Source organism: Aspergillus fijiensis, assembly GCF_003184825.1.
Source record: "Aspergillus fijiensis CBS 313.89 unplaced genomic scaffold BO72scaffold_27, whole genome shotgun sequence".
Lineage (NCBI taxonomy): Eukaryota > Fungi > Ascomycota > Eurotiomycetes > Eurotiales > Aspergillaceae > Aspergillus > Aspergillus fijiensis.
In genome coordinates, this window is record NW_024469003.1 from 215,226 (window position 1) to 238,735 (window position 23,510).

The 23,510-nt window shown below is 53.5% G+C and overlaps 8 protein-coding genes across 8 annotated transcripts; 4 read left to right on the top strand and 4 right to left on the bottom strand.

The window, feature by feature from the left end:
• The first annotated feature begins 7 nt into the window (after positions 1 to 7).
• Positions 8 to 1,142, top strand: BO72DRAFT_448661 (LYR motif-containing protein). Its single transcript, XM_040944838.1, has 5 exons — positions 8 to 350; positions 439 to 603; positions 715 to 777; positions 833 to 882; positions 936 to 1,142. The coding sequence occupies exons 1-5, from the start codon at positions 300 to 302 to the stop codon at positions 943 to 945; spliced, it is 339 nt and encodes a 112-aa protein (XP_040800687.1). The 5' UTR covers positions 8 to 299; the 3' UTR covers positions 946 to 1,142.
• Positions 1,143 to 1,297: 155 nt separating this feature from the next.
• Positions 1,298 to 4,627, top strand: BO72DRAFT_448662 (uncharacterized protein). The gene is made up of 2 exons (XM_040944839.1): positions 1,298 to 1,465; positions 1,589 to 4,627. Exons 1-2 carry the CDS (start codon positions 1,454 to 1,456, stop codon positions 4,259 to 4,261), a joined length of 2,685 nt encoding a protein of 894 aa, XP_040800688.1. The 5' UTR covers positions 1,298 to 1,453; the 3' UTR covers positions 4,262 to 4,627.
• Positions 4,628 to 5,613: 986 nt separating this feature from the next.
• On the bottom strand, positions 5,614 to 8,582 carry BO72DRAFT_126016 (putative histone-lysine N-methyltransferase (Ash1)). The gene is made up of 4 exons (XM_040939049.1): positions 7,206 to 8,582; positions 6,768 to 7,141; positions 6,514 to 6,713; positions 5,614 to 6,462 (listed from the first exon to the last, which is right to left on the bottom strand). The coding sequence occupies exons 1-4, from the start codon at positions 8,419 to 8,421 to the stop codon at positions 5,700 to 5,702; spliced, it is 2,553 nt and encodes an 850-aa protein (XP_040800689.1). The 5' UTR covers positions 8,422 to 8,582; the 3' UTR covers positions 5,614 to 5,699.
• An 828-nt stretch (positions 8,583 to 9,410) lies between these two features.
• On the bottom strand, positions 9,411 to 11,789 carry erf2 (palmitoyltransferase ERF2). The gene is made up of 3 exons (XM_040939050.1): positions 10,576 to 11,789; positions 10,407 to 10,515; positions 9,411 to 10,352 (listed from the first exon to the last, which is right to left on the bottom strand). Exons 1-3 carry the CDS (start codon positions 11,541 to 11,543, stop codon positions 9,606 to 9,608), a joined length of 1,824 nt encoding a protein of 607 aa, XP_040800690.1. The 5' UTR covers positions 11,544 to 11,789; the 3' UTR covers positions 9,411 to 9,605.
• Positions 11,790 to 12,536: 747 nt separating this feature from the next.
• Positions 12,537 to 13,660, top strand: BO72DRAFT_477907 (uncharacterized protein; the record flags this gene model as incomplete). The annotated part of the gene is made up of 4 exons (XM_040947466.1): positions 12,537 to 12,677; positions 12,740 to 12,783; positions 12,977 to 13,178; positions 13,279 to 13,660. The coding sequence occupies 4 exons, from the start codon at positions 12,537 to 12,539 to the stop codon at positions 13,327 to 13,329; spliced, it is 438 nt and encodes a 145-aa protein (XP_040800691.1). The 3' UTR covers positions 13,330 to 13,660.
• Positions 13,540 to 17,096, bottom strand: pmt1 (protein mannosyltransferase 1). Its single transcript, XM_040939051.1, has 5 exons — positions 16,579 to 17,096; positions 16,219 to 16,508; positions 15,885 to 16,168; positions 14,367 to 15,827; positions 13,540 to 14,297 (listed from the first exon to the last, which is right to left on the bottom strand). The coding sequence occupies exons 1-5, from the start codon at positions 16,842 to 16,844 to the stop codon at positions 13,770 to 13,772; spliced, it is 2,829 nt and encodes a 942-aa protein (XP_040800692.1). The 5' UTR covers positions 16,845 to 17,096; the 3' UTR covers positions 13,540 to 13,769.
• Positions 17,097 to 17,661: 565 nt separating this feature from the next.
• Positions 17,662 to 20,163, top strand: BO72DRAFT_448668 (putative pre-mRNA splicing factor). Its single transcript, XM_040944840.1, has 3 exons — positions 17,662 to 18,041; positions 18,146 to 18,199; positions 18,274 to 20,163. Exons 1-3 carry the CDS (start codon positions 17,996 to 17,998, stop codon positions 19,791 to 19,793), a joined length of 1,620 nt encoding a protein of 539 aa, XP_040800693.1. The 5' UTR covers positions 17,662 to 17,995; the 3' UTR covers positions 19,794 to 20,163.
• Positions 20,164 to 20,600: 437 nt separating this feature from the next.
• On the bottom strand, positions 20,601 to 23,344 carry BO72DRAFT_126263 (guanine nucleotide exchange factor SEC2). The gene is made up of 3 exons (XM_040939052.1): positions 23,007 to 23,344; positions 22,296 to 22,938; positions 20,601 to 22,231 (listed from the first exon to the last, which is right to left on the bottom strand). The coding sequence occupies exons 1-3, from the start codon at positions 23,012 to 23,014 to the stop codon at positions 20,789 to 20,791; spliced, it is 2,094 nt and encodes a 697-aa protein (XP_040800694.1). The 5' UTR covers positions 23,015 to 23,344; the 3' UTR covers positions 20,601 to 20,788.
• Between the last annotated feature and the right edge of the window lie 166 nt (positions 23,345 to 23,510).

The window sequence follows — 23,510 nt, forward strand, 5'->3', positions numbered from 1 at the left end:
CGCTGGTTCTCAGGTAATTTTACCCCTCTATCCTACAAACCTCGCTACTCCAGACTCTCCGGGCGATATTGGCTCACTGATCGCGGTTGACTTGGAATAACTCGTCACATACTGACTTGAGTCCGTTTCATCTAGACGCTTCGCAGTCCAGCATTTCGGAAAAGACGTGCTCGGAGATAGCCGCATTTGGGTCTTTCAGGCATCATCCATATCAGCGATTCTCTTTACTTTCATCCCCCCTTGTTTAACTATACTATTCTGAAAACTCCCCTCTCCACTCTTATTGAAAGCCTGACATCATGTCTGTCCCTACGATCGGGCGCGATACGGCCTTCCAGGTCCGCTCCTTGGTATGTTTCCCTTGTTCATGGGGAGCCTGAGTGTATCCTTGTGACCAGCTTGAAATTGAAGACTAATCGCCCACGATTACTCGTGTAGTTCCGCTCATTGCTGCGTCAGTCCTCCCAGTTCTCGAACTACAACTTCCGCGAGTACGCCCGCCGGCGCACAGTGGATGCCTTCCACGAGCATCAGAAGGAGACGGAAGATAGACGGATACAAGAATTGATCCAGGATGGAATCCAGAACCTGCGGATGCTGAAGGTTAGTCATACCAGGAGAGGGTCATGGCTTCGGGGACATTCGGGCCCAGCATCGCTGCTCCAGGGCCCTTCGCCGATTTTACTGAGGATTTAAAACTAACATACACTCCAGCGTCAAACTGTGATCAGCCAGTTCTACCAAATGGACAAACTGGTTGTCGAGGGTCAGAATACAGTGAGTCTTCTAAGGCGGATATTCACATCAAAGTCTCAGCTAATTGGGAATCCAGGGCAAGCAAACTGGTAGTGAGGGTGGCATTGTTCGCCAGAAGGATACTGGGTAAGATGAACATCCTCGACATGCTTGTCAAATTCTTACTGACCGGGTCATAGCTGGGACTAAACAAACTATATATGCGATTCATGATTTGCCGGCGTAGGAACGGAGTTGCTGGGGATTGATCTTGATATCTTGCGCCGCCGATGAAGGATTGATTGGATAGACTGGAGGTGCTCTTGTAATTTTATCAAAGCCGACTCACCGCGTACGTTGTAGGTAGCACCGATACTAACTTCTCTGAAAATACCATTCTTCCCTCTTTAACTAGTAGCCCAACTTCTTCCATGTCCATAATGGTTGATTGGAAATCAATGGATTCTGCCATCAGCCCCAGTCACGTGGATCCGGCCGGGGGTTGCTGTTGCCGCCTTCGGTCGCATCGCGACCATCAATCAATCAAGCAACCAACCATCAACTTCCCCAACACTCCTCGGATTCACCGTCACGCTCACGCCAATTGTCTCGTGCAGCCCGGCGCATATTCTCTTTGCATTCAGCGGATGGGCGACAGGCCTCACAGTGTGCAATTCATCCAGGTCTGGGAGTGAGCTAGCAGCATCAAACGCTCACGATGCCACCTACCGTAAGTTCCCTCGCCGACAGCTTCAATGCCGAGAGTAGCACCAGCTCCGCGCGTCCCAATACTCGAACAGAACGATCGAAACGATACACAATTCTCTATGAATCTAGAACTGACTCTCTGCAGTTCAGATCCTCACGCTCAGGGCGACAATTCGGTGACGCCGCCAACCGCAACCGAACGGGTCAGGTCGATCACGACGTGTTTGAAGGACTCCCCGTACGACGATGGACGCGCCAGACTCAGACCGTATCACAAGAGCCCAAAAGCGAGGCACCCGACACCAATGACGCTCAAGGTCCGGGAGGGCGACCCACTATCCCCGAACACCCAATGCCCCGAGACAGCCACCTGTTGGCCCCGGCGAGTCGAGCGCTCCTGCGCGCAGCCCGCGCAGGCTGCATCTATATTCGACAAGCTTCGAAGGACTTTGAAGACGAGGAGAAGGAGGCGACCGATGGGGAGGAGCAACCTTTGGTCCAGAGCACGGAACGCAATTTTGTGACCCGCAAGTGGACGTCCGTCCCAAAGCATCTCGAGGCCGTGGAGGTGGAATTCCTTGCGAAGAGACGGCCGGGGATGCCATCTTTGTATGGTACGTCTGCAAATGCAGATGGGTCTAGTGCGGGTCCGATGAGGCGGACTCGTTTCAAGAAGGTCGACCCGGCTACAGGAAACATTTCGATTTATGAGGCTTGGGTGCCAGAAGGACATAAGATTGAGGGAGAAATTGCCGACGATGCTCAGGTCGCTGCTCCGAGTAGCACTGTCACGGTCACTCCGGAGGCCCCGGCTCCAGGAACTGTCATCGAGGGTGTGGGGGTGGTCAACGCAGAGGGCGTTGTGGTTGCAGAAGCCGGTTCGGTGAATGTAATGACGCCTCCGAAGAGGCGACCTCCCCCTCCGAAACGCAAGGCCAAAGGTGTCGGAAAGGGAAGAAGAAAGAAAGTCATGTTCGCTCCTGGCGACGGTGCGGATGCCTCTCAGGTGCATGGGGTAGGGGGGGCTGATGGTGCGGCAGACAAAGAAGATGGCACGGATCCCTCGAGATTGTCCGTTGACCAAGCTGGCCAGGACGATGACGACGAGGAAGGTGAGGATGGTGATGAGAGTGACGATGGTGATGAGTCCATGCTTGATGCAAAGACACCAGAGGCTTCGGTGCCACCGACAAGCACTGAGCCCTCGGCTGCTCCGGAACCCCTGCCAACACCGGCACTGGCAGTTGCTGAACCGCAGCCACCAGCTGTCGAAACACCTTCTGCTGCTGTACCAGAGACGCCTTCACAAACTACAGTAACGCCACCAGCTCCTTTCGAGCCTTCAGAAGTATCTCTCGGTATCTCCACGCCAGTTTTGGCCGAAAGGTCGATTGAAACTTCAGCACAACCCGAGGACGTGGAGATGGCGGATGCCACTCCTCAACATGAGCAAAGCATAAAGTCTCCTCTTCAGGTACCAGTTTCACAGGAACAGACAGTTCAAGAAAGTGCAAAGACAGCCTCGCAGGCACCATCTCAAGACACACCTCAGGCACCCGTCGCAGAGACTCTTCCAATCACAGCAAGTACGGAACAGATTGCTCCGGTATCATCAGTAGTTGAGCCATCGGGAAGTGCTGATGAGACAGCTGGGCCACCGACCGAGCAGCCCCAACACGATGAGGACACGGTCATGGAGGATTCCGCAGCCCTCCCGGAAGCTGCTTCCAAACCGGACTCTGAACAATCAGCTCCTGAGCCTCTGGTGACCCAGAAATCCAACGCTCAACCCGATGAAGAAGGTACTGAAACTAAGGGGTCCGATCTACTCGCCTCATTGGAAGCAAGCCTGGACAAACCATCAGAAACAGCCCAGCGGAGTGAACCAACGAATGAGGTCGAGATGAGATCAATTGATCAGCCTGTTGTCACAGAGCCAATCGCGGAAAATACGCCTCAGACCGCTAGCGCAGCGGCAACTACTGTTGACCACCCATCTGTACATGTCACCGACTCGGTTTTGGAGCGGCCCGCGGAGCAGCCCGCTGCTCCTGATCCGGCAGAACAGGCTTCTCGGCCGCCTTCTGAGCAACCAGACAAACAACCAACTTCTGAAACGCCTGGACAGCCTACAGGACAGATCCCAGACAAGGCTGCCGCCCCGACTGCCCCGGCTGATGCCCCGGCTGCTGCAGAGCAAGCGGACAAGCCGGCTATCGAACAACAGCAGCCTCAGTCTGAGGATTCGATAAGTAACCAAATTGCACCGCAGGCCACGGAAGCCTCTGCTGCTGAGTCTGCGGCTCCGCCTACGAGCACATTAGCTGAACCGCCAGCCGAGCAAATACCCGACCAGCCAACTTCCACGCAGCAGCCTTCAGAGCCCCCAGTCCAATCTCAACCATCTATTGAAACGTCCGAGGAGCAAAAGCAGCCCAGCCCAGAGAAGCCTGCTGCCGTTGCTTCTTCGGAGGCAACACCTACGCCAGCACCGCAGCCAGCACCGCCTCAAGAGCAGCAACCTTCACCCCAAGCCCCTGAACCACCTACAACATCCACCCCTCCCGTGCCTGCGGCTGAGCTCCCATCAGAAACACCACAGTCCGAATCTGCACCTGAGCCTCAGCAACCCCCAGACCAACCCCAACAACCTGAGACTCAGGACTCGAAGCCTCCCGACACCACTACCGCACCCCAAGACCCACCACCAGTCGAACCCCAACAACCCCTACCTAACCCCGAACCCGTGGAATCTGCACCCGACCCAACTAGCGAAAACACAGATAAACCTGCCGAGGACTCAAACACAGCCGCTTAACTTCACTCCCCAAGCTTCACTGATCCCGAACAAACGGCGCAAGCAAGGTGTTTTGGTGCACACGTTCAGTCGGTTCCCATTCGAGCCACCTTTCGCAAACCTGGGGGCCAGGAATGATATATGCGGGGGGAAACTATTTATGCATATGGTTCATATTCCAATCTAAATAACTCTTTTCGCCCTCTTTCAATATCATACATTATTGTTTCTTGTTTGTCTTGTGGGCGGGGAGCAGAATTTCAATGCCGCGGGAGGTGGTTGTTCTCACACACCGGTCCCGTGGGATATGTACATATGCCCGTCGTCGATCTCCGTGGGCAGGCAAACAATCAACCGGTAGCCCGCAATTTAAAGCTAAAACATGTCCCAGAGAAGCCTCCTGTAATCCTCTCCACGTCGTAGCGTATCGTTACGGACGATCCAAGTATACCACCGAACTTCCTCTCGAAGTGCCGAACACCCCAACCGTAGTATGATCGGAAGTGTATAGAGATCACGTGACATATACACCACACGGGGATGTAGTTACCCACAGTACTAGATCACCAGGACCAGACACACCAGTACTGTATGCACCGCACCAGCGAGTGATCTGATCAACCCAACCATCCCGATGGAATACCAAGTCTCCAGATAGGTGAAGCCAGCCATTGCAGATCTTCGAAAATATGCTTCCGCACTGGTCACATGAGAATACTACGCAGTCCAACGATGTCCTTCAGCTGACGGACAGGGCCAGGGATGGCTAGACGGGAAACAGAAACTGCCAAATAACAGAGAAATTGAGTCACGTAACCTGACCCACTGATGGATGGCATTAACGGGATCACATTAGAGGGACGAGATCATACACGGAATCAACATACATCTGGAGTTGACCGAAACACCTGGGGAAACCTGAAAATATAGAGAGGAAAAAAGAATTCCAAGTTCCGAAGACGAAGAAAGAGGACGGAAATGAAGAGGCCATAGAGTTCAGAAGTTTTAAGAAAAGTGGAAGGGACAGAAGGGGTGAAGGGGTGGGGGAGGGGGTGGGAGGAGGGTTGGTATATTGTTTCACATGCAATCGGTGCAGGCTTGGATGAATGGAGGGAAGAAGGGGTAGTGAGAGTTTTTGAAAGAAGTTCGCTTCGCAAGAAATTAATTTCGATTCGATCCTGAGGGGAATAAGTCTCATAGGATGTTGACGAGACAGAAAAAAAAGGGTGTGAATCTCGAGTCCATTGCGAGATCGCAAGCAGAAAAAGAAAATACGTGAACATAACATGGAGTAGAGGTCCTTTCCAAATGTTGTTACCCAGCACGCCAAAGACGAATAGAGAAAAGCACATATCAAAAAGACGGATCTACGAGGACGGGGTCAGTCACCAGAACTTGGAACAAACAGCAGTTCATCCAAAATTTCGAGGGAGCTGCGATTGCGATACCCGGGCAACTTCTATTTCTTGCTCTTCCTCGGAGACGCGGTCTTCGTAGTCTTAGTCGCACTCTGCGACTTTTTAGGGATCTGCTTCACCCCTTTGGTAGGTGATTTGGTCTTGGATGTACCCTTGCTCTCTTCCTTCTTTGATGTCGGCCGTTTTCGTGAATTCGTGCCCTTCGCTGCTGCGAGAATCTTCGCCTTGGTGGCTGCGGAGGGCCGATTAAGCTTGGATGTTGTCTTTGTTGGCGCCGAGGTCTTTGCAGACTTCGCGTCCGGCGTCTTTTGGGTCTTAGTCTGCGTGGACTTCGTGGGCATCGCGGCTCTAGCCTTCGCCTTGGTTGCCTTGACGGTGGGAAGCTTGATCTTGGCTTTCGTGGGTTCAGGATTCGATGTTCGTTTCGTCGTAGCTGCTTTCGTGCTGGCGAGCGGTTTGACAGTCGCTTTGGTCGTCTTGCTCGTTGACTTGGTGACGGCCTGCTTGGAACGAGCAGAAGTCGATTTCGACACGGAAGCACGGGCGCGTGCGACCGCCTTCTTTACACCTGCCTTGACTGCCTTGGTTGTAAGAATCTTTTGGTTCTTGGTGACACCGGAAGGGGATTTGCTGAGCACCGTGCTGGCCTTCCGCTTGATGACCGGCTTCTTCAAGGCGGCCAGCTTCTGCCTTTCGTCTTGCTCTTTTGCGCGCCGGTCCTTCTCCCTTGGTCGCGGACCCAGGATCCCACGGCAATTAGAGGCGCCGCATCGACACTGTTGGACGTTCTTCTGGGAATAGGGGCTGCCAAGCATGTTAGAAGCTCCTCTGGCTCGATGAACACTGTCTACTCACTCGAAGTTGTAGTCATAGGTCAACTCCTCCCCAGTCATGATGCCCCGATCTCCAGCAAAGAGAGCCATGCGCGGCTTGCCAGCCACTGTCCACTTCTCCATGCGACAGTTCGGTTCACATGAATGATTCACGAAGCGAGCAATCGACCCCCGAGTAGCATCAATGATCATGTTTTGATCAAAGTACATCAAATAGTAGCACTAGAGCGCCCGTTAGTATGGAGTGCAAGGAGGCTGAAACACGTACAGACATACCTCATTGTTCTTGTATACCGTTCGCATTCGCCTCTCGCATTCAGTCTGAGTGATGATTTCACCCGTGTATTCCACAATGACTTGGTTGGGCTCGAATGTGCGGTTGCTGCGAACTCCGTAGCCGCGATCCTCTGTTTTAATGACCTCGACACCAACGTTGTACTTGCCACCGACTTTGGCTCTGTGCTTAAGCTCTTCAAAGCTCCGATTGCCACAGTCAGGGCCCAGCCTGCAATTGCCATCATCACACTCGTACAGCATGTGCCGATTCTGGCAATCTTCGTCGCAGCCAGTCTCCTCCGTACACATACAGTTGGACAAGTCGATATGCTTGTTTGCGCGCCATATGCTCCCAGCATCTCCCACAAAGACGTCTAGTCATCAAGTTAGCTCCTAATTCGTTAAGATTCGTGAGACAACCCAAGACAAGGCACGTACTTTTATTAGTCTTTCTCCACTCGTCAGGCTTTGGTTGACCGGGGGGCAGCGGCGAGAAGATATCGAACGGAAGCTGAAAGTCTCTTCCACGCTGCAGGAGTCTTTCTCCCGCAAACATGGGCATTGGTAACAGCCGTCGCTGAGGCGGAGCTTCGTTCTTGTTGTTCTGACTCTTTCTTCTGTTCCTACTCCGGCTTTGACTGGGCGGTCCAACCTCGCGCTCTTGCCCAGTGTACAATCCATGAGCCAGCCAGCGCTTGCGTCTGAAGCGCGGCACGGGGGGTGGTGCCGGTGCCGTTGCTTCCTGCGTAGTCTCTCCAGCAGCCTTGGCCGCAGCAGACAAGTCACTTTCCGAGACCCGTCTCTTCTTCGAAGAAGGGTCACTGGTAGGTGCAGAGCCCGGCTGCTCTTCCTTGCTAGGGGCGATAACATTGCGCGGTCGTAGTCCGGACCGACGCTCGCCGCTATCTTTGCCCTTTTCCGTCTCATCACGCGAGCGCTTTCCCAGGACGCTGGTCGCCCGGTCCACCAAGTCCGATGCCTTCTCCAAGAGGCTCAACCGCGATGAGCGTCGGGTGGGCTTTGGACTGCTCTCCTTGACAGCCTCCACGATGGTTGTAACCTTCTCCTGCTCCTTCTCGTCCTGGGTCAGCACCCGCTCCACGCGCTTGCGGAGACTCCGTCGCTGCACAGACGTGGTAATGTCCTCAGACGGCGGCTCCTGGGATGATTTCTCGGAAGCCTGCGTCTCCGGGGTCATGGGGTGGTTGCCAAGGCTCGACTGCTCATTGGCCCAGAGGGTTGTTTCCATTACCGCTATGCTGTGGCGGAGGTGGGAGGCGGAGGAAGAGGATGATCGCTTCGGCTTCTCCGCAACGGAGGGTTCGCCTTGACCGGCAAGTGATTGATCGTTCTCGTCTCCAAGAGAAGAGCCATTGTGTTTACCCGCCCCAGCCAGGTCGTCTGGTCGGAGGCCCCCCCGCAGCGAAGCGCGTGTTACACGTGTTGATCGGCGGCGTTGAGTCGGTTTCTCTTCGTGGGACGCGTTCTCATTGTTGCTTGAGGTCTCGGAGCGACTGTTCTCGGGGGTAAGAAGTTGTTCGGTGTACTCGAACGTCATTGAAGTGTCTGCATGGTCATGGGTGTGCTTTTGGAGGTCCGCAAGAGTGGCGGGTGTTGCGGGAGACGCGCCGGACAACCCAGTTGAGCGTTCCATGGTGAGAATCTTGGGGGAGAATCGGGATGCGGTGAGTATACGAAAGTCAAGAGTACTTCAACAGATATCAATAAATAGCGCCTGCGAGAGAGATTGACAGTCCGCAAGCAGAAGCAGTCAAATCCAAACTGGTTCTGACCTGAGGTGGGCTGTGTACGGGGAAGATGCGTGACTGAATCGGGTTGATGGAGGCCTTGTCACCAGGAGTGAACCGTATCAGAACTCAAATATCGCCCGGATCATGATAAATCCCGCAAGAAAGAACCACGGCGCAGAACTCCCACCTGGTAGAAATGGCTGAGGGCTTGGATGGGGGAGGAAAATGGGCGAGGGCGAGGGCGAGGGAAAGGAGGAAGAGGAGGTGCGGAGAGGGTTAGAGGAGGAGGAGTTGTCCGTATTATATTATTATCTCTCACCAGCCCCGAAAGGACGGCGCCGCGGAATGCAAATGGCTCAAGAAACAAACCCTCTCAGCGTAATTCCAATCCATAGCCTCTCTGTGCTGCAGACTCTTTCTCGTGCAGGCGGGGTTATACATTTCTTATAGCCATTATCCCAACATTGCTACATACATACTTCCATGTCATGCCGCCGGACTACCTCTTATGCGGCGGCATAACTTGCCCACCTTTCGCTCTTTTTCTTGCCAATGGTTTTTTTTTCGTTCTTTTCGACGCTTCTGTGCATCGCCTCTTCGACAAGCACCAATCGTTTGTAGTCTATCTGCACAAATGTATTCGACTTATTGTACATTGAACCCTAAACATCGCGTGATATCAAGTTGGGCCGGGTAACCGGAGATATGCACCTTCAGTAAAGGTGGCGTGCCTCTAGAGTAAACAACAAGGAAAAATATCTTGCAAAGAAAGTATAGCCAAGTGATGCTTCAAATAAGCTACTGGCGCGAGCATCTCGACATATCAGAGAAGAAGGAAAGGGGTATGTAAGGCTTGAAAGTTTAAGACGCCGGATGATTCAAAGGGCTGTGAAAAAGGTGCAACAGGCATTACATCTGCAAATAGTCTTGCAGGTAGAGAGAAGAAGAAAAAGAAGAGGTCGAGGAGGCAAAAAATTCAAAAAGGAACAGTTTACCTACGGTGCAATTGTAAGTTGTGTCATGAAAAAAAAAATAAGACATGGAGCCGAAAGGACCAAGGCGAAACGCAGAGTCCTAAATGAACGCCTCATTCATGAGGTTGCGAAGAAGGGACTCGCTGCATCTCAATGTCGGGCTGACGCTCAACATGGCGAGGGAGATACTTGCGCTTTACGGTGCTCAAGCGTTGGTCACCGGCATTGTAAGTTCTCTTAAACTGCATGTAAGTCGGAGGCCGCGGTCGCAAGAGCACGGACAGCCAATTTCGGATGGCACTGCCTTGCGTGAAGGGACGATGACGATCGACCTTGGCAAACTTGTGAGAGTTCAAGTATTCTCTAGTTGTCTCGCCTCGGCCAACCAGGAAGATGTGATACGTCCAGAGGGAAGCAGGATACGGCGCAGCAATTGCGCCATACAGCACCATGGCCCAAGGCACTCTCCATTTGTCAATCGCAGAGCCGAAACTGATATGTTCCTGGTTGCGGTATACCAGGATGTGAGCGAGACTGGCACCTAGGAGGAATAATGCAAGTAGCGTGGAGGATGCCACGAAGGTCAAAAAATAGCGATAGTTGCGCCGGCCCACACAGTTGTTAAGCCAGACACAATGATGATCCAGAGTTTCCACGCAGTTATCACACACTCGGCAGTGATAGCAGCGCGGCGGCCGCCAGATACAGCAAGTTTCACAGTATTTAACGGGGACATCCATGGCTGCGACGTCGGACGTCGCCAGTTTGACCATCACCCAGTCATTAGTCGGCGGGCCTACTGCCAGTGGATCAACTGAAGGGTCTGGTGGAGGCAACTGGTGAAGGTTTCGTGGAATTATCTAGAACAACAAATCAGCATGCGAAAGTGCAGCCTGTCCTGGAAAGACTCTTACCCCGGGATCAACCACCGAAGCATGGATAAACGACGAAAAGCATAAATAGAAGAGGTAGGCAAACAAGATCGGGATGGCAGGAGATATATGATGCCAAAGCCAGGGAGCCCTATGTGCATGGCGGTCAGTCAAGATTGTATCAGGATCCTCAAGAGCCGGGATCTCTCACGAATATGCGAAGAACAGTGCCGAGGGCACGACCACGAATATCCCAGTAGCAATATTGACGGGCTTGTCCCTCGAGTTCTGCAACCTCCCGCCGCCAAAGAATATCGTGTTGCCGACAAAGTACTCATAATTCTTCCCCAGACGACTACGCTTAGTAGTTTGGGGTTGCTTCTCAATCGACGCAGGTGTCGACCCGGCAGAAGACAGCCTCTCGTGCGCGCGATCACGGGCTTCTTGCACATGGTTCCTGTTCTGCAGCGAGAGAAAGGAAAGAGGCGATCTTTGAGGGGCATCAGGAGCATTCGGATTGCCGTGGTCCACGCCTAGGTTGAGATGTGGTGGCTTGAGCTTGTAAGCCCTCTCCCTGTCGTGGATAAGCTTTGCACTCTCGCCTATGCTCCTCCCCGTCGTATTGCCCATTGGGCTAGCATTCGACGCTGTTCGGTCGGGGATGATAGGGTCTGTGAATTCGGTGCCTCTCGAAGGAGGGGGCTCTTGATCTATTGGCGGGAGAGAATCTCGAGGTGCGGTGCTATTCGAGATTAGACTCTGCCGGTTCTGGCTGCCGAGCTCGCCCCATTCTTCCGAAGTGTCCTTCGTGGTTCCTTTCGTCATCGGTCGACCTCTATGGGCCTGAAGTCGCTGGGATGACATTGGACGAAAGAAGCCCTGCGCCGTTAAGGAAGGAATGTGAGATCGACTCAGTCGACTGCCAGAACTTCCAGGCCTTGTCGTCGTCTGACTCGTGGTTGTGATGGAGCTCCTTGCGGGTGGAGGTACTCGTCGGGATACAGACGGTCGCGAGCGTGGCGGTTGCGACGACATAGCAGTAAAGGCTTGGGAGTTCTCTCCGTCGTCTGAGGCCATATCGGTCACTCGCGACGATATTCCGCCCACGGAAGGGGGTCGCGGTATACCCAGCGCATGTTGCGCCGGCGGGGCATTCGGCGCATCGCTGGTCTCCGACATTGCTGGGAAGAGAAAAGTAGGTTGTTTGTATGGCGTCGTCAATGATCAGGGTTCCGTGAATCAATAGCGCGCATCAACCATGTTGCAGCCAGACAGGGGTAAAAGAGGATGGATAGATTCGATAAACTAGATACCGGGAACCGGGGACCGCAATTCTTCGGTTAATGAGTAGTATAGAACAGGGTCGGATCAAAGTCGAACTTAAGACGGTCTGAAGGAGTGACAGGAAAAAAAATCGTAGATCGAAGTAGAAGTGATTGAATAATCGGAAATGAGCGTAAGCAGCCTAAAGAGAGCACTGGCCGATTAGTTTCGCGGACAATTAATTTCGAATTATATCGGGGGTCGGGAGGAGAGGGCTTGGGCCAACCCCTGTCCAAGGTATATGAACCCAGGGCAGGAGAGTTGTACTGTAGCACCGAACTAACGGACCTGGAGGAGGGGATGTAGAAGGGGATGAAGAGGAGGAGGCCTTCTTAGCAACCGGAGCCCATCATAGTACGATCGCAAGGGCGACCATGACCTGAAGATGGGAGGGGGGGGGTTTTGGTGATGGTGGTGGGCTGTAAGGAAGCGTATCAGCGTCACGGGGAATACCTAAGGCACAGCCAGCCAAAAGGTCGCGACTGGGCAATGGCGGCCTGAGGAAAGAAAAGTCGAGGACGCCGACTGCAGTGCCTGCCCGGGACCGACCGACCGACCGTATGATACTCCACTCCGTCACTGCGTGCAGCCTGAGCAGCCTTATTATGGCCTGACAAAAAAGGCAACAACGGGCTCAGCTCAGCTCAGCTTTAGCAGCTGAGTCAGCCCTTCCATAGCACCAGAAAGTCAAAATCCCGCTGGCCAACGGGATGTCACCTGATGATGCGCCGGCAACATCATCGTCCGACACCCACCGATTCTCAACCCCCCCCAGCCAAATCAAACCCACACCTCATACTCTCTTACCCCAAACAAGGGCTGATACACATTCAACTACAATTCACCACAATGTCCTCGATCGCTGCCATGGCCTCTCGCCGGGCCTTCGCCCGCCAATCCCTCCTCCGCGCTCCCCAGCGCCGCTTCCAGTCCTCCAAGCTGGAGCAGGCCAACCTCGACAAGGCTCCCAAGCGTGACCCCGAGCTCTACGTACGGCAGCCACTCTCAATTGAAAACGCGGGCCAATTTCCTAACCAGCATTACCCCTTTAGGTCCTCCTCGGTGTCATGTCTGGTGCTTTCCTGCTTGCCGGATGGTAAATCCCCTCCTGTCCGCACGACGACACACGAATTCGCTTTTGCAAAATTGGCCTTCTCCTCCTCCTCCTCCTCCTCCTCCTCCTCCTCCTCGGCCGTTCTTTCACACACATCGCAAACCCAATTGCACTTCCACCCCAATTCTGGTCAATGTTCCAGCTACTCTGTGCTAATGTGTTCCTCAAAATGCAGGTACTTCGGCCGCAAGCCCACCTCCGTCACCTCCGAGAGCAACGTCCGCATCGGCGAGAGTGCCATGCCCTGGGAGCAGGCCGATGCCGAGGGCAAGGTCTACAAGTACCAGTACCACCCCCACGGTGACAAGAGCCAGCCCCTGCGCAACGCTCCCAGTGCCTTGAACACTGTCATCGTCCCCAACGTCACTCTCCCCGCCGTAAGTAGCCGCTGCTTTTATTTAAGCCCCCCCTCCCCACTCCCATGTACTCGGTTTTTGGGCATTGAAAGAACAAGGTTGCTAAACCCTCTAATGCTAGGACCTTCACGAGCGCTTCAACAAGTACGGTAAGGAGGAGTGGGACTACTAAACGGTCCCGCACCATGTGGAAGGGATTTGATTGATGTATTGAAGTTGAGGCAACATCGGCAACTGACCGCTGTACACTAAAACTTGTGTGAAGATGTGAAGATTAGAGTGAAGTTTATGTGGGAAAGGAGAGAGAGAGAGTACTGATAACAGCTTTGTGCATAGTTCTTTTTTTTGACGAGATTCTTTTTTTGGAAGACTATCGTTTCTGTTCTTGTTTCGTTTCACAAATACCTGATCCTTTAAAGTGTAAGATGTCACAAGTAGTAGAGTACTTCATTGATCTCGCAAACAGGTGTTCATGTACACAAAAGTCACATCTCGTTAGTCCGAAGAGGAAAGATTACTGTCGAAGAAAAGTACAGGAAAGTAAATAAGCAGAGCTAAAGATCGGATGAAAATACAAACAACCCCCAACTAAATGCTCCAAGTCTATTTCGTTCAAGATTTAGTCGCCTCATTCACCTCACTGGCCGGCTTAGGGTCCGCGGAGCCCTTCCGTTCCTCGGAGCTCCCGTGCCCAACTACTGAAGCTGGACCTTCCTCGACATCTTGAGGCTGATGTCTTTGGATGGTTTCGGGGTTCTGGCCCTCAACATCCGGATGCGGCGGAGCAAACTCGATCTCACCGTCAACCATATCAACGAGATGACCCTTGTCCAAGCGTGTCGAGGTCTCGTGTCGGGTCTCGAAGGACACCTTGCCCTCCTTTCTCAATGAGGCAACGAGCTCCTCATCCAGGATGTTGCCATCCTGATCGCGGTATTCTACTCGTGCCTTGGTGCTGTGACGGGCCCGAGGCGTCACCGCAGGCTCTTGAGGCTCTTCCTGAAGAACTTCCTGAGCATGCTGTTGAGGCGCATCCTGAGGTGGGGCCACAACGGGAGGGGCCTGTGGAACAGATGTCTCCGTAGGCGGAATAGCCATGTTCGCGTTACTATCAACGTACTGAGTCACGTAATGGCTTAGCTAAGGCGATATGTCAGTCATGACACCCAGGAGTATTAAAGCTTCTCAGCCCTAGGTTAGGGTACCTACATCGGTGTAGAAGGTGTTGCAGTCAAAGTCCCAGGTATCCAAGAGCTTCACTTGTCTGCAAGCTTCCTGGGTCCAGGGGTTGCCGTAAACCAAGGGCGAATAAATGACGAAGGTGAAGATGCTAAGGGTAAGGAATAGACCAGCCAGGATCTTGCCAATCACAGGCTTGGATGGCAAGCCAAGCGATCTAACGCGATTGGCGATGAAGTCGAATTCCTGACAGAGTGCCATTATCGCAAAGTACAGCGCCGGGAAATAGTGGTGCAAGAAGAGCTGCCGGGCCATGAGATAGAAAGGGAAGTAGTGGAAAGCCCAGCCGAGGACAGTGGTGCCAATCTCGTAGTCAAAACGCTTGAAGTTAACGTTGCGATAGTCACCGCAGCTCCGCTGCCAACGAAGGACAGAAACGCCCTTGAAGAGAAAGTAGACTGCGATAGCCACAGTCGAAGACCACCAGATGAACGGATTACCAAGGAGGTAGACCTGACGGTGGTCTTTGCCCCAAAAGTTGATACCGCGGAGTAGGGTAGGCCACGAGGGAGGGCGAGAATCCCAGGCGTGCGATTCCGTGAGACCGGCATTCGTCACCCACATCACCTTCTGTAGTTCGAAAAACTTGCCGAAAAACCCAGGGTTCTTGTAGTTGACCTTCTCCGCATCTTCAGCCAGCATCGGGTGGTTGTTGGATTCAATATACCAGACACTGTTTGGTAGCGTGGCTCCCCTGGCGCAAGTAACCTCCTGCTGATCGAAGCCCCACTCAGGAAGCTTGACCTTGTGAGAGAACAAAACGCAGTTAGTCATGACGTGTACGAGGCGGAATTTAGTTTGAATAGTCCGAAGCCGCTTCTTGGCTTCTTCACCATCGGACATCGACTTGACGATCTCAACGCGGAAGAGATCGTTTGCGTCGCCAGGAAAGCCGTCATATCCGTATGCTGAGACCTCAAATTGCCAATCAACATCAGTCACGGGGGGGCGCTCATCGTGCGAATGGACTCGCCGGCGCGTGACAAAGTGGTTAAGCTTGATAGTAGCGCCGTCTTCGATGTATTCAGCGGTAATGTTGTCCCAAGCCAGAGGACCTTCCACCGTTCCATAAGGACCCAAGGGCTGTGTCTGGTTCTCGAGAATGAAGACGTTGTTTTCGTCCTTGTGGGGGTAAAGGGTGATCTGTTGCTGCTTGCTTCCCGTAGGGTACATGTGGTTGTGAGAGTGCAGGTAGCCTCCCTGTGTGTTGAGGTGGCGTAGGGAGACACGAGAGCCGAAGACAACGTCTGCAGGAACGTCCTGCATAGATTTCGAATTCAAGGTTGCCTGGAATTCCGAGGACATGAACCCGTCTCCATCTCCAGGGTTGACCAAGCACAAGAAGTGGATTGCGAACATCCCGCAGTAGAATGTCAGCGGGATGATGATGAGACAGAAAAAGCGGGCAAAGAAATGCTTGAACCAAAGACGCTAGAAAACAACATATTAGCTTCTCTCATGGGTGGAGCATAGGGTTCCATTGCATACCGGTGTGACATTGACCGTGTCGCCGAGCAGCACCCAAAGTTGGAGAACAGTGAGCGATCCAACCCACGCAACAGTGAACAAACCAACCCACTTGACACTCAGAGTAGCACCTAAGGCAAGACCAGACGCGACCAGCCAAAACCACCAGGATCCACGGAAAGCATGCGATGGCCCCATTTCATGTTGATTGGTAAAACATGTGAACGACAAAGCCGTGAGCGCGGTGAAGAATACCAACGGAGAATCCAAGAGAATCAGACGCGATTGAGTGATTAGACCGTTTTCTGAGCCGAGTTAGCAGACATTATCCAGCCGCCACTGAGCCATTACTCACCGAAGATGACAACACCGGCGCCCAAAATAGCCGAAATAGTGCGGCAGCCCGACGCCTTTAGAGTCAAGAACATCAACGGGACTGTCAGAACACCCAGGATTGCTGGAAGCATCCGCATCGCAACATAAGGCACCCCGGGCTCGAGGTAGTCCTTGCCAATGTCCTTAAAGTCGAACTCGCCATCGAAGCCTGCAAGCCAGCCAGCCAGTGTGAGGAGAAGTTTAGCAAGCGGAGGATGGACATCCATGAAAAAGCGGCCTTTGATATATTTGGAGGCGAAGCCACCGAAACTGTTCATGAGATCGTCAGACGGGAGTTGTTCTAGAAACTATGCGCAACGGTGATAATCTCAAGACATACTGGACTTCATCGAAGACAACGCTGGAGGGCTGGTAGATCCGGAACAGACGAACCACCGCAGCCACAATGGTCACTACGACCAATGTCTTGTAGTCGGAGGCGGGGAGCTTGAAGATGTTGTTGTCCGTAACACCTTCCGAGGCGTAACTGGGTGCCCGCACAGTCACATTTTTGCGACTTTTCGGACCCGGAGAGCGACTTGAAGAGCGTAATTGCGACTTTGGTGGGGGTTTGACCTCCAAGGTGTTCTTAGATTGGGACGCCATTGTTAAGGCGCTTGAAAGTTGGTAGGGTCAAGGAGCGAGGAGGGGACAGGTTCAAAGGGTCGGGTGAAACAAACAATAACCCGATTAGATCATCCAGATATTGCTGCGGGCCAGCGAAATGACGAAAGCCGTGCAGTCAATTGCTCCAACTCCAGGAGGGAGCCTTGGAATAGAAAAAGCCCGGCGCTTGGTGCAGCAGGGATAGATTTGAGATAGGAGAGATCAAAGAAATAAAAGGAAAAGAAAAGAAATCAATGAACGAGTGTAAGAATTAAAAAAGAAGAAAGGCCATGACAGCGGGGGGGTGGGTGGAAGCAGCAGCAAGAAAGGTAAAGGAATGGGGTGGTGGTGGTGAGGAGAGATGGATGGAGAAAGAGGGCAAAGACAACACGTGTGGGACGATTAGGGAGGCGGGATGAAAGCGTAGTTGACCGGTTTGAGGCCAGATCGTCGGGTTAACCTTAGTGGTAAGTATTCCGTAGCTGCGTAGTAGCCTCGTAGGGGATTAGGAATAGACTAAGTGAAACTGCCCGTCAGCAAGAGAAAGCGACAGGGAGAGAAGCATCCATCCATTGAAGCATGCAGTTCCGATCGGTGGCTGGCCTGCTGCGGCGGCTGGACCCTCCTTCCGCCCCGATGCAAACAGTACGTATGCACTGTGCATAGTAAGACTGAGAGCCTGGCACTGCCTCCCAGCCAAATGGGGGCGGCAATGGTCACGATACGGAGGTCGGAGTTGGGGCACAATTCTCAATATAATGAAATGCACTGTCCTGACTGGCGTTACTTCTTTGTTTAATCTATTTTGCATACAGTGCTCAATTTGTATAAGCATAATCAATTCCATGGCAATTTCATCACGAGGATATGGTATGGCCTCGGAGGACAGGAACCGTTCGTCCGCTCTAAGCCTAGACTCCCGGCTTTCCGCCAGCCAATCACACTTCATCTCTGCCAGCCGCGCGGAACCTCTGAGGAAGTTCACCGCCCGCGCTTAGTCAGTCCGCAGCAACCGCCGTCCGGGAAGAGACTCGCTATACGGAGTAGATGAAGTCCAGCCCGAAAAGGACATCCCGACGCCCGCAAGACCACTCTCGCATCTCGGATTTCTGTCTCTTCAACAGACTGATCTCCCCTCACCGGCTTGAAGTATGGCCGCCGTTAGTAATGGAAGTACTCCGTTACCAGAAGATGTGAGCAAGCCCCCGGAGGGTGTGGTATTGCCACCCAAGGATATTCGAGGTTAGTCCTAGCTTCGGCCAAAACTCGTCCGCAAGTATTCACACTGACAATCTCAACAGCAATTGTCGAGAAGACCGCCGGTTACGTTGCTCGAAACGGTCCTGTGTTCGAAGGTAAGTTCTGGCCCACCGATTCCATGGCCCCAAGCTCCGATTCCGACCTCTAACACATTCCGGCTTTTCTCCAGATCGTGTTCGCGAGAAAGAGCGAAACAACCCGAAGTTCTCTTTCCTTAATCCCGACGACGCATACGGCCCATTCTACCAATGGCGCCTCATAGAGATCAAGGAAGGGCGAGGGTCGACTGCGCTCGCAGGTCGTCCCGGCGAAGCCAGCGCGGCCGCGGAGCCTGAGAAGCCCAAGGGCCCCCCCGAGCCCCCCGAGTTCCACTTCTCCGCCCGGATGCCCATCATCAACGCGCAAGATCTCGAAGTCGTCAAGCTGACGGCCCTGTTCGTGGCCCGACGCGGCAAGTCCTTCATGACCGCCCTCTCCCAGCGCGAGGCCCGCAACTTCCAATTCGACTTCCTCCGCCCGCAGCACAGTCTCTACTCGTTCTTCACGCGCCTCGTCGACCAATACACGATCCTGCTCCGTGCGGAGGGCATCGACGCCGCGACGACGGAGAAGAAGCGAGTCGGCGAGCTGGAGCGCAACGTCCAGAACAAGTACCACGTGCTCGACCGCGCCAAGGAGCGCGCCGAGTGGGTCAAATACCAAGCGCAGCAGAAGCAGGAGAAGGAGGAGGCCGAGGAGAAGGAGCGGATCGCCTACGCCGAGATCGACTGGCATGATTTCGTCGTGGTCGAGACGGTGCTGTTCACCGCGGCCGACGACCAGATCGATTTGCCGCCGCCGACCTCCCTCCACGACCTGCAGTCCGCCTCCCTCGAGCAGAAGGCCATGATGTCGCTTAACCCGCTGCGCATCGAAGAAGCCATGCCCACCGACCTGGACGCCTCCAACTACTACAACGCCTACCCGCACCCGCACTTCCCCGAACAAGTCTCCCAACCTTTCGTCCCTGAGCCCACCCCCGTCCAGAACACCGCCGGCCCCATCTACCCGCCCCACGTCGGCCTCCCCATGCCCACCGCGCCCGCCGCCGCGCTCACCGCCGCGCACCAGGAAGAGGAGCGCTGGATCCGCGAGCGCATGGAAGCGCGCGATCAGGCCGCCGCCCTCAAAGCCAACGCCACCGCCCAGCCCCAGCAGCAACAACAACAGCCCATGCGCATCCGCTCCGACTACGTCCCGCGCGCGCAAGCCCGCCGCCAGAACGCCGGCGGCGCCACCGCCCTCTGCCCCAACTGCCACCAGCAGATCCCCGTGGCCGAACTCGAGCAGCACATGCGCATCGAGCTCCTCGACCCCCGCTGGAAGGAGCAACGCGCCAAGGCCGAGTCGCGCAGCGCCACCACCAACCTGTCGACCGTGGACGTCGTCAACAACCTCAAGCGGCTCGCCAGCCAGCGCAGCGACGTCTTCGACTCCTCCATCCTCCCCACCGACGGTGCCGCCGCCGCCGCGGCTGCTGCGGCTGCAGCAGCGGAGGATTCGCGCAACAAAAGGATGGCCTTCGAAGGTGCCCACGGGCAGGGTCCCGTGCCCGTCGGTCCCGCGGGTGGCCCTCCTAATCCGCAAAATATGAGTGTCGAAGAGCAGATTCGACGGATCCACGAGCGACAGGGTAACTACCAGCGGTAGCTGCTATTCCACCAACGAAAAGAGGAGTGGTAATTGGGTATTTTGAAGCTGTTATTGATTTGTACGCTCGCGGGAAAACCCCACCCCCACTCCCACCGGTGCTAAATTCATCCGATTTCACATCTTTCTCATGGCGGCGTTTGTTCTTTTTGTTCGTTTTTCTCTAGTCCCCATATCTTTGTGTCGGAGCATGTATAACTTGACTCGCTGGTATTTCTCTTTTTTTTTTCCGGATGCGAGAGACGAGACAGGCCCATCCTGTCGCAAATATCATGACCAAAACAAACCCCCTTTGATGCAGTCATTCCACGCCATTACTCGTGTACGGTGTAGGCTACAGGGTCTGTATGCTTTATGCTTATTGCTCCAGGTGTTAAGATCATCATAGATTGTAATATGTGCATGTGTAGAAGCTCGTCAGCCCATGCTTCGGTATCATCCATCTCGTATGCCACACCATCCTGTCACCATGTATGGAATGGTATCTAGTACCAGCAATAGAAGCAAAGACTAAGAAGCGAAAGAGAAGACGACAAATAAGGTAAAAAGGAGAACAATCTTGGGAGAAGAAAATCTGAAGAAAGGAACAACGAAGAATCAAACTCGAATGCAATGTCATGGTTCATTCGCGGCTCCTTTCTGCGTGATCAGGAGTCGCGCTCGGCAAGAGAAAACAACAGCGTCTGTGAGCAAGACCAAGAACAGAAAAAGAAACGAAGATAGGATATTATTTAAACAGGGCGGAAGGGCAAGTTCAGTAAGAATTAATAATACATACCATGGGCTGCGCTTGCTCTGAAATATGCCTCAGGCAGCAAAGCGACGGGATCGGTGAGTGATTAAGCAGGCAGCCACACGAGAAAATCTTCGGGTATGAAATGGAGAGAAAATGATATATAGCAAGTGGATATCGAAACACGGGGCTCTGAAACGCGAGAATGGAAGGTCGACAACATTGTATCCGTGTGTTCGGAAAGTAATTTGGGTGCAATGAATCAGCAAACGCCACTCTTGGTTGTAGGGTGACTGATAACAGTCTCCTCTATATGCACGGAGGGTTGGGGTTCTTCGTCAACATGGGCAATCTGGGCGATGTCCGATGGCCCGTCAATTTGTTCATGTGTATCATGGAATAGTTTTTCATGGTCTTCGGTATCCGTGCCATCATCAGGCACCGTGACAGTCACCGGAACCGCGACGTCCGCGGGAGCAGACACGAAAGGGTCCTCGTTAAGGGAGGTCTTGTCCTGCAGTTCGTTATCAAGCTCGTCGATATTTCGAATTTGCAGACTTGCGTGATCAACCTCGGGCGTGAGGTCTGGTAGGCTTTCTTCCGGGCCATCGACAATCGTCTCCAGAGGATTTTCTGCTGCACTCGAGAAACTCTCGTGATGTGCGTGCTGTCGGTGTAACTGGTTGAATAATGGAATGATGCCGCCACCAATTCGGGACCAAAACATTCTTTCCCTCAATCTGATAGTTTCATCCCAGGCTTCCTTCTCCTCTTCGGCATCCCCAATCCGAACATGCCCATCGAGAATCAAGCGAAGATACCCTGAAAACTCGCAGCATGATCGCACTTTCTCCAAGCAAAGCACACATAGCGGGTAGCGCTGGGCGGTCTCGTTATCGGAAGTGCGGAAACGATGAGTCCTCTCGTTGACGGAGCCGGTCCGGCGTTCGCCACAGAGTGAACATGGGAACTCGTACCGCTTAGCCGATGAAGGCATAGGCTCAACCAAGAGACTACCCTCACAAATTCCACCCAATACAGACCGCCGAGTCAGCCAAGAGATCCCGGGGGCGGCATCCAGTCGCAGTGTTGGCTCAATATCTTCTACAACCACCCGCTTGTAAAAACGAGTTTCCTTCAGTGGGATGTGGGAAGTGACCGGTTGAGGAGACGACACGCTTCCGCTGGGAGAATGGGTATTGGATTTCGCAGGCGACGAGGACGCAGAGCCGAAGCCGCCAGTGCTTAGACTAGCTAGGCTCATGACATTCAAACCGGCGTAAGACCCACTGGTGGCACGACTCGGCGGCTTTGACAGTCTCGATGTGGTGAACAGTTCTCGGAAGTCCTCGTACGCTTGTATATCGGTGCGACAAACAGCCTTGATTAGGTGTGGGAAACTGGTCGAAGGGGCCGGTGTGATATCTTCCGTTGCGATGACATCCTCGAGGGCATCCGAACTCTCCATGTTCTTTCTGATGGATGGAGGCCGCATGGGTGCAGCTGGAGAGGAGGGCGCAGTTGAGATGATGGTCCGAGCATCAGCATCGTCCTTGGTGACGTTCATTCCTTGCAAAACAGATTTCAATTCGGCAAGTTGCTCCTGATGCGATGCGAGGAGTGCTTCGGTATCTTTGATCTGAGCGCGTAATTGCTCGTTCTTCTTTTCTACCGCTTCACGCTCAAGTTTAGCGGCTGCGACCATCTATATGTAGACAAACATGTCAGCACATGAGCTGGGACAACAGCATAGATTACTGAGATCTAACCTTGTTGGCCTCCTCAAACAGAGCAGCAGTCAAAGTCTCTAGTTCTTGTTCAATGCCCTTCTTCTCCTTCTCTGCAAGCGCGCGCTGGGCCTTCTCTTCAGCCAACGCGGCCTGTAGGCGCAACATTTCGTAATCGACATCGGCCTTCTTGATGAATACTTCCTGTTCAACGTCGCGCCGGTATTTTTCGTTCTCCGACTCGAGAGAGCGGATCTTTTTCTGGGCTTGCTCAAGTTCCTGGCGGGTGGCAACTAAGCTGTCATCTAACGTGGTTTGGTTGTTGATCGCCTGAACAAGCTTAACACTCAGAGCTGCGACTTCATTGCTGAGATCGGGGTGGTGCGACTGGGTGGTGGATGCGGTTTCCGAGCTTTCCGCGCTGCTCGCGAGTCTCGGATCCTTAAGGGTATTGAAGTTGCTGTCTGGAAAATTTCCCACACTGGATGATCGGACTCCGGGAGTGGGTTTCTCGGTGACAATTTCCGATAAATCATTTGTAGAGCGCGCTTTCGTAATGGTTCTGTCGGGTGACAGAGACCTATTCTCGGAGGAGAGGGATCGTCTGTGGCTGGTAGGCCGCGGAAGCATGTTGGAGGGTGAGAGGAAATTATGACGCGAATAGTAAGTGTGAAAGGCGATGAAACTGTCTCCGACAGTTAGTGATGTCGTATGACAATGTAGTAAGAGAATGAACAGGTTAAGAAGACATACTCGGCCATGGTGATAAGCGAAGCTGCGGGTCGGGTTGTTGAAGATAGATGGGGTATTACAATGATAGCGAGGCGGGTTTCACAACCACGTATATAGCAGGTCCGGGACTTCCCATCTGCAACCCCTCACAGACTCAAGAGAGCGTAATCAAGATCTATGCATGGGACAAGTGAAGTAGGGGGTGGTAGGTGCAAGAGTAATGCAACGTCTCCGCCAGCGCGCAGCGTGGAGAGAAATCAGCGAGTCGAGCCACGACGCATTGAGACCAAGTAGGAAAGAACGGGAATTGAACGACGCAACAAGGATCGCTTGATGAAAGAAAAGACAGTGAGGGAGTGTACGAAGAAAGAACAAGTGAAGGAGAGTGAGTAGAAGCGAATTGAGGGAGAGGGGGGGTGGAGGAGGAGGAGGGGAGGGGGAGGTAGGGTAGGTAGGATAGAGCCGGACAGATGACGATAGAGGCGGATCGGGGAATCAGGGCGTGATCAAAAGGAAGGGTGTGGA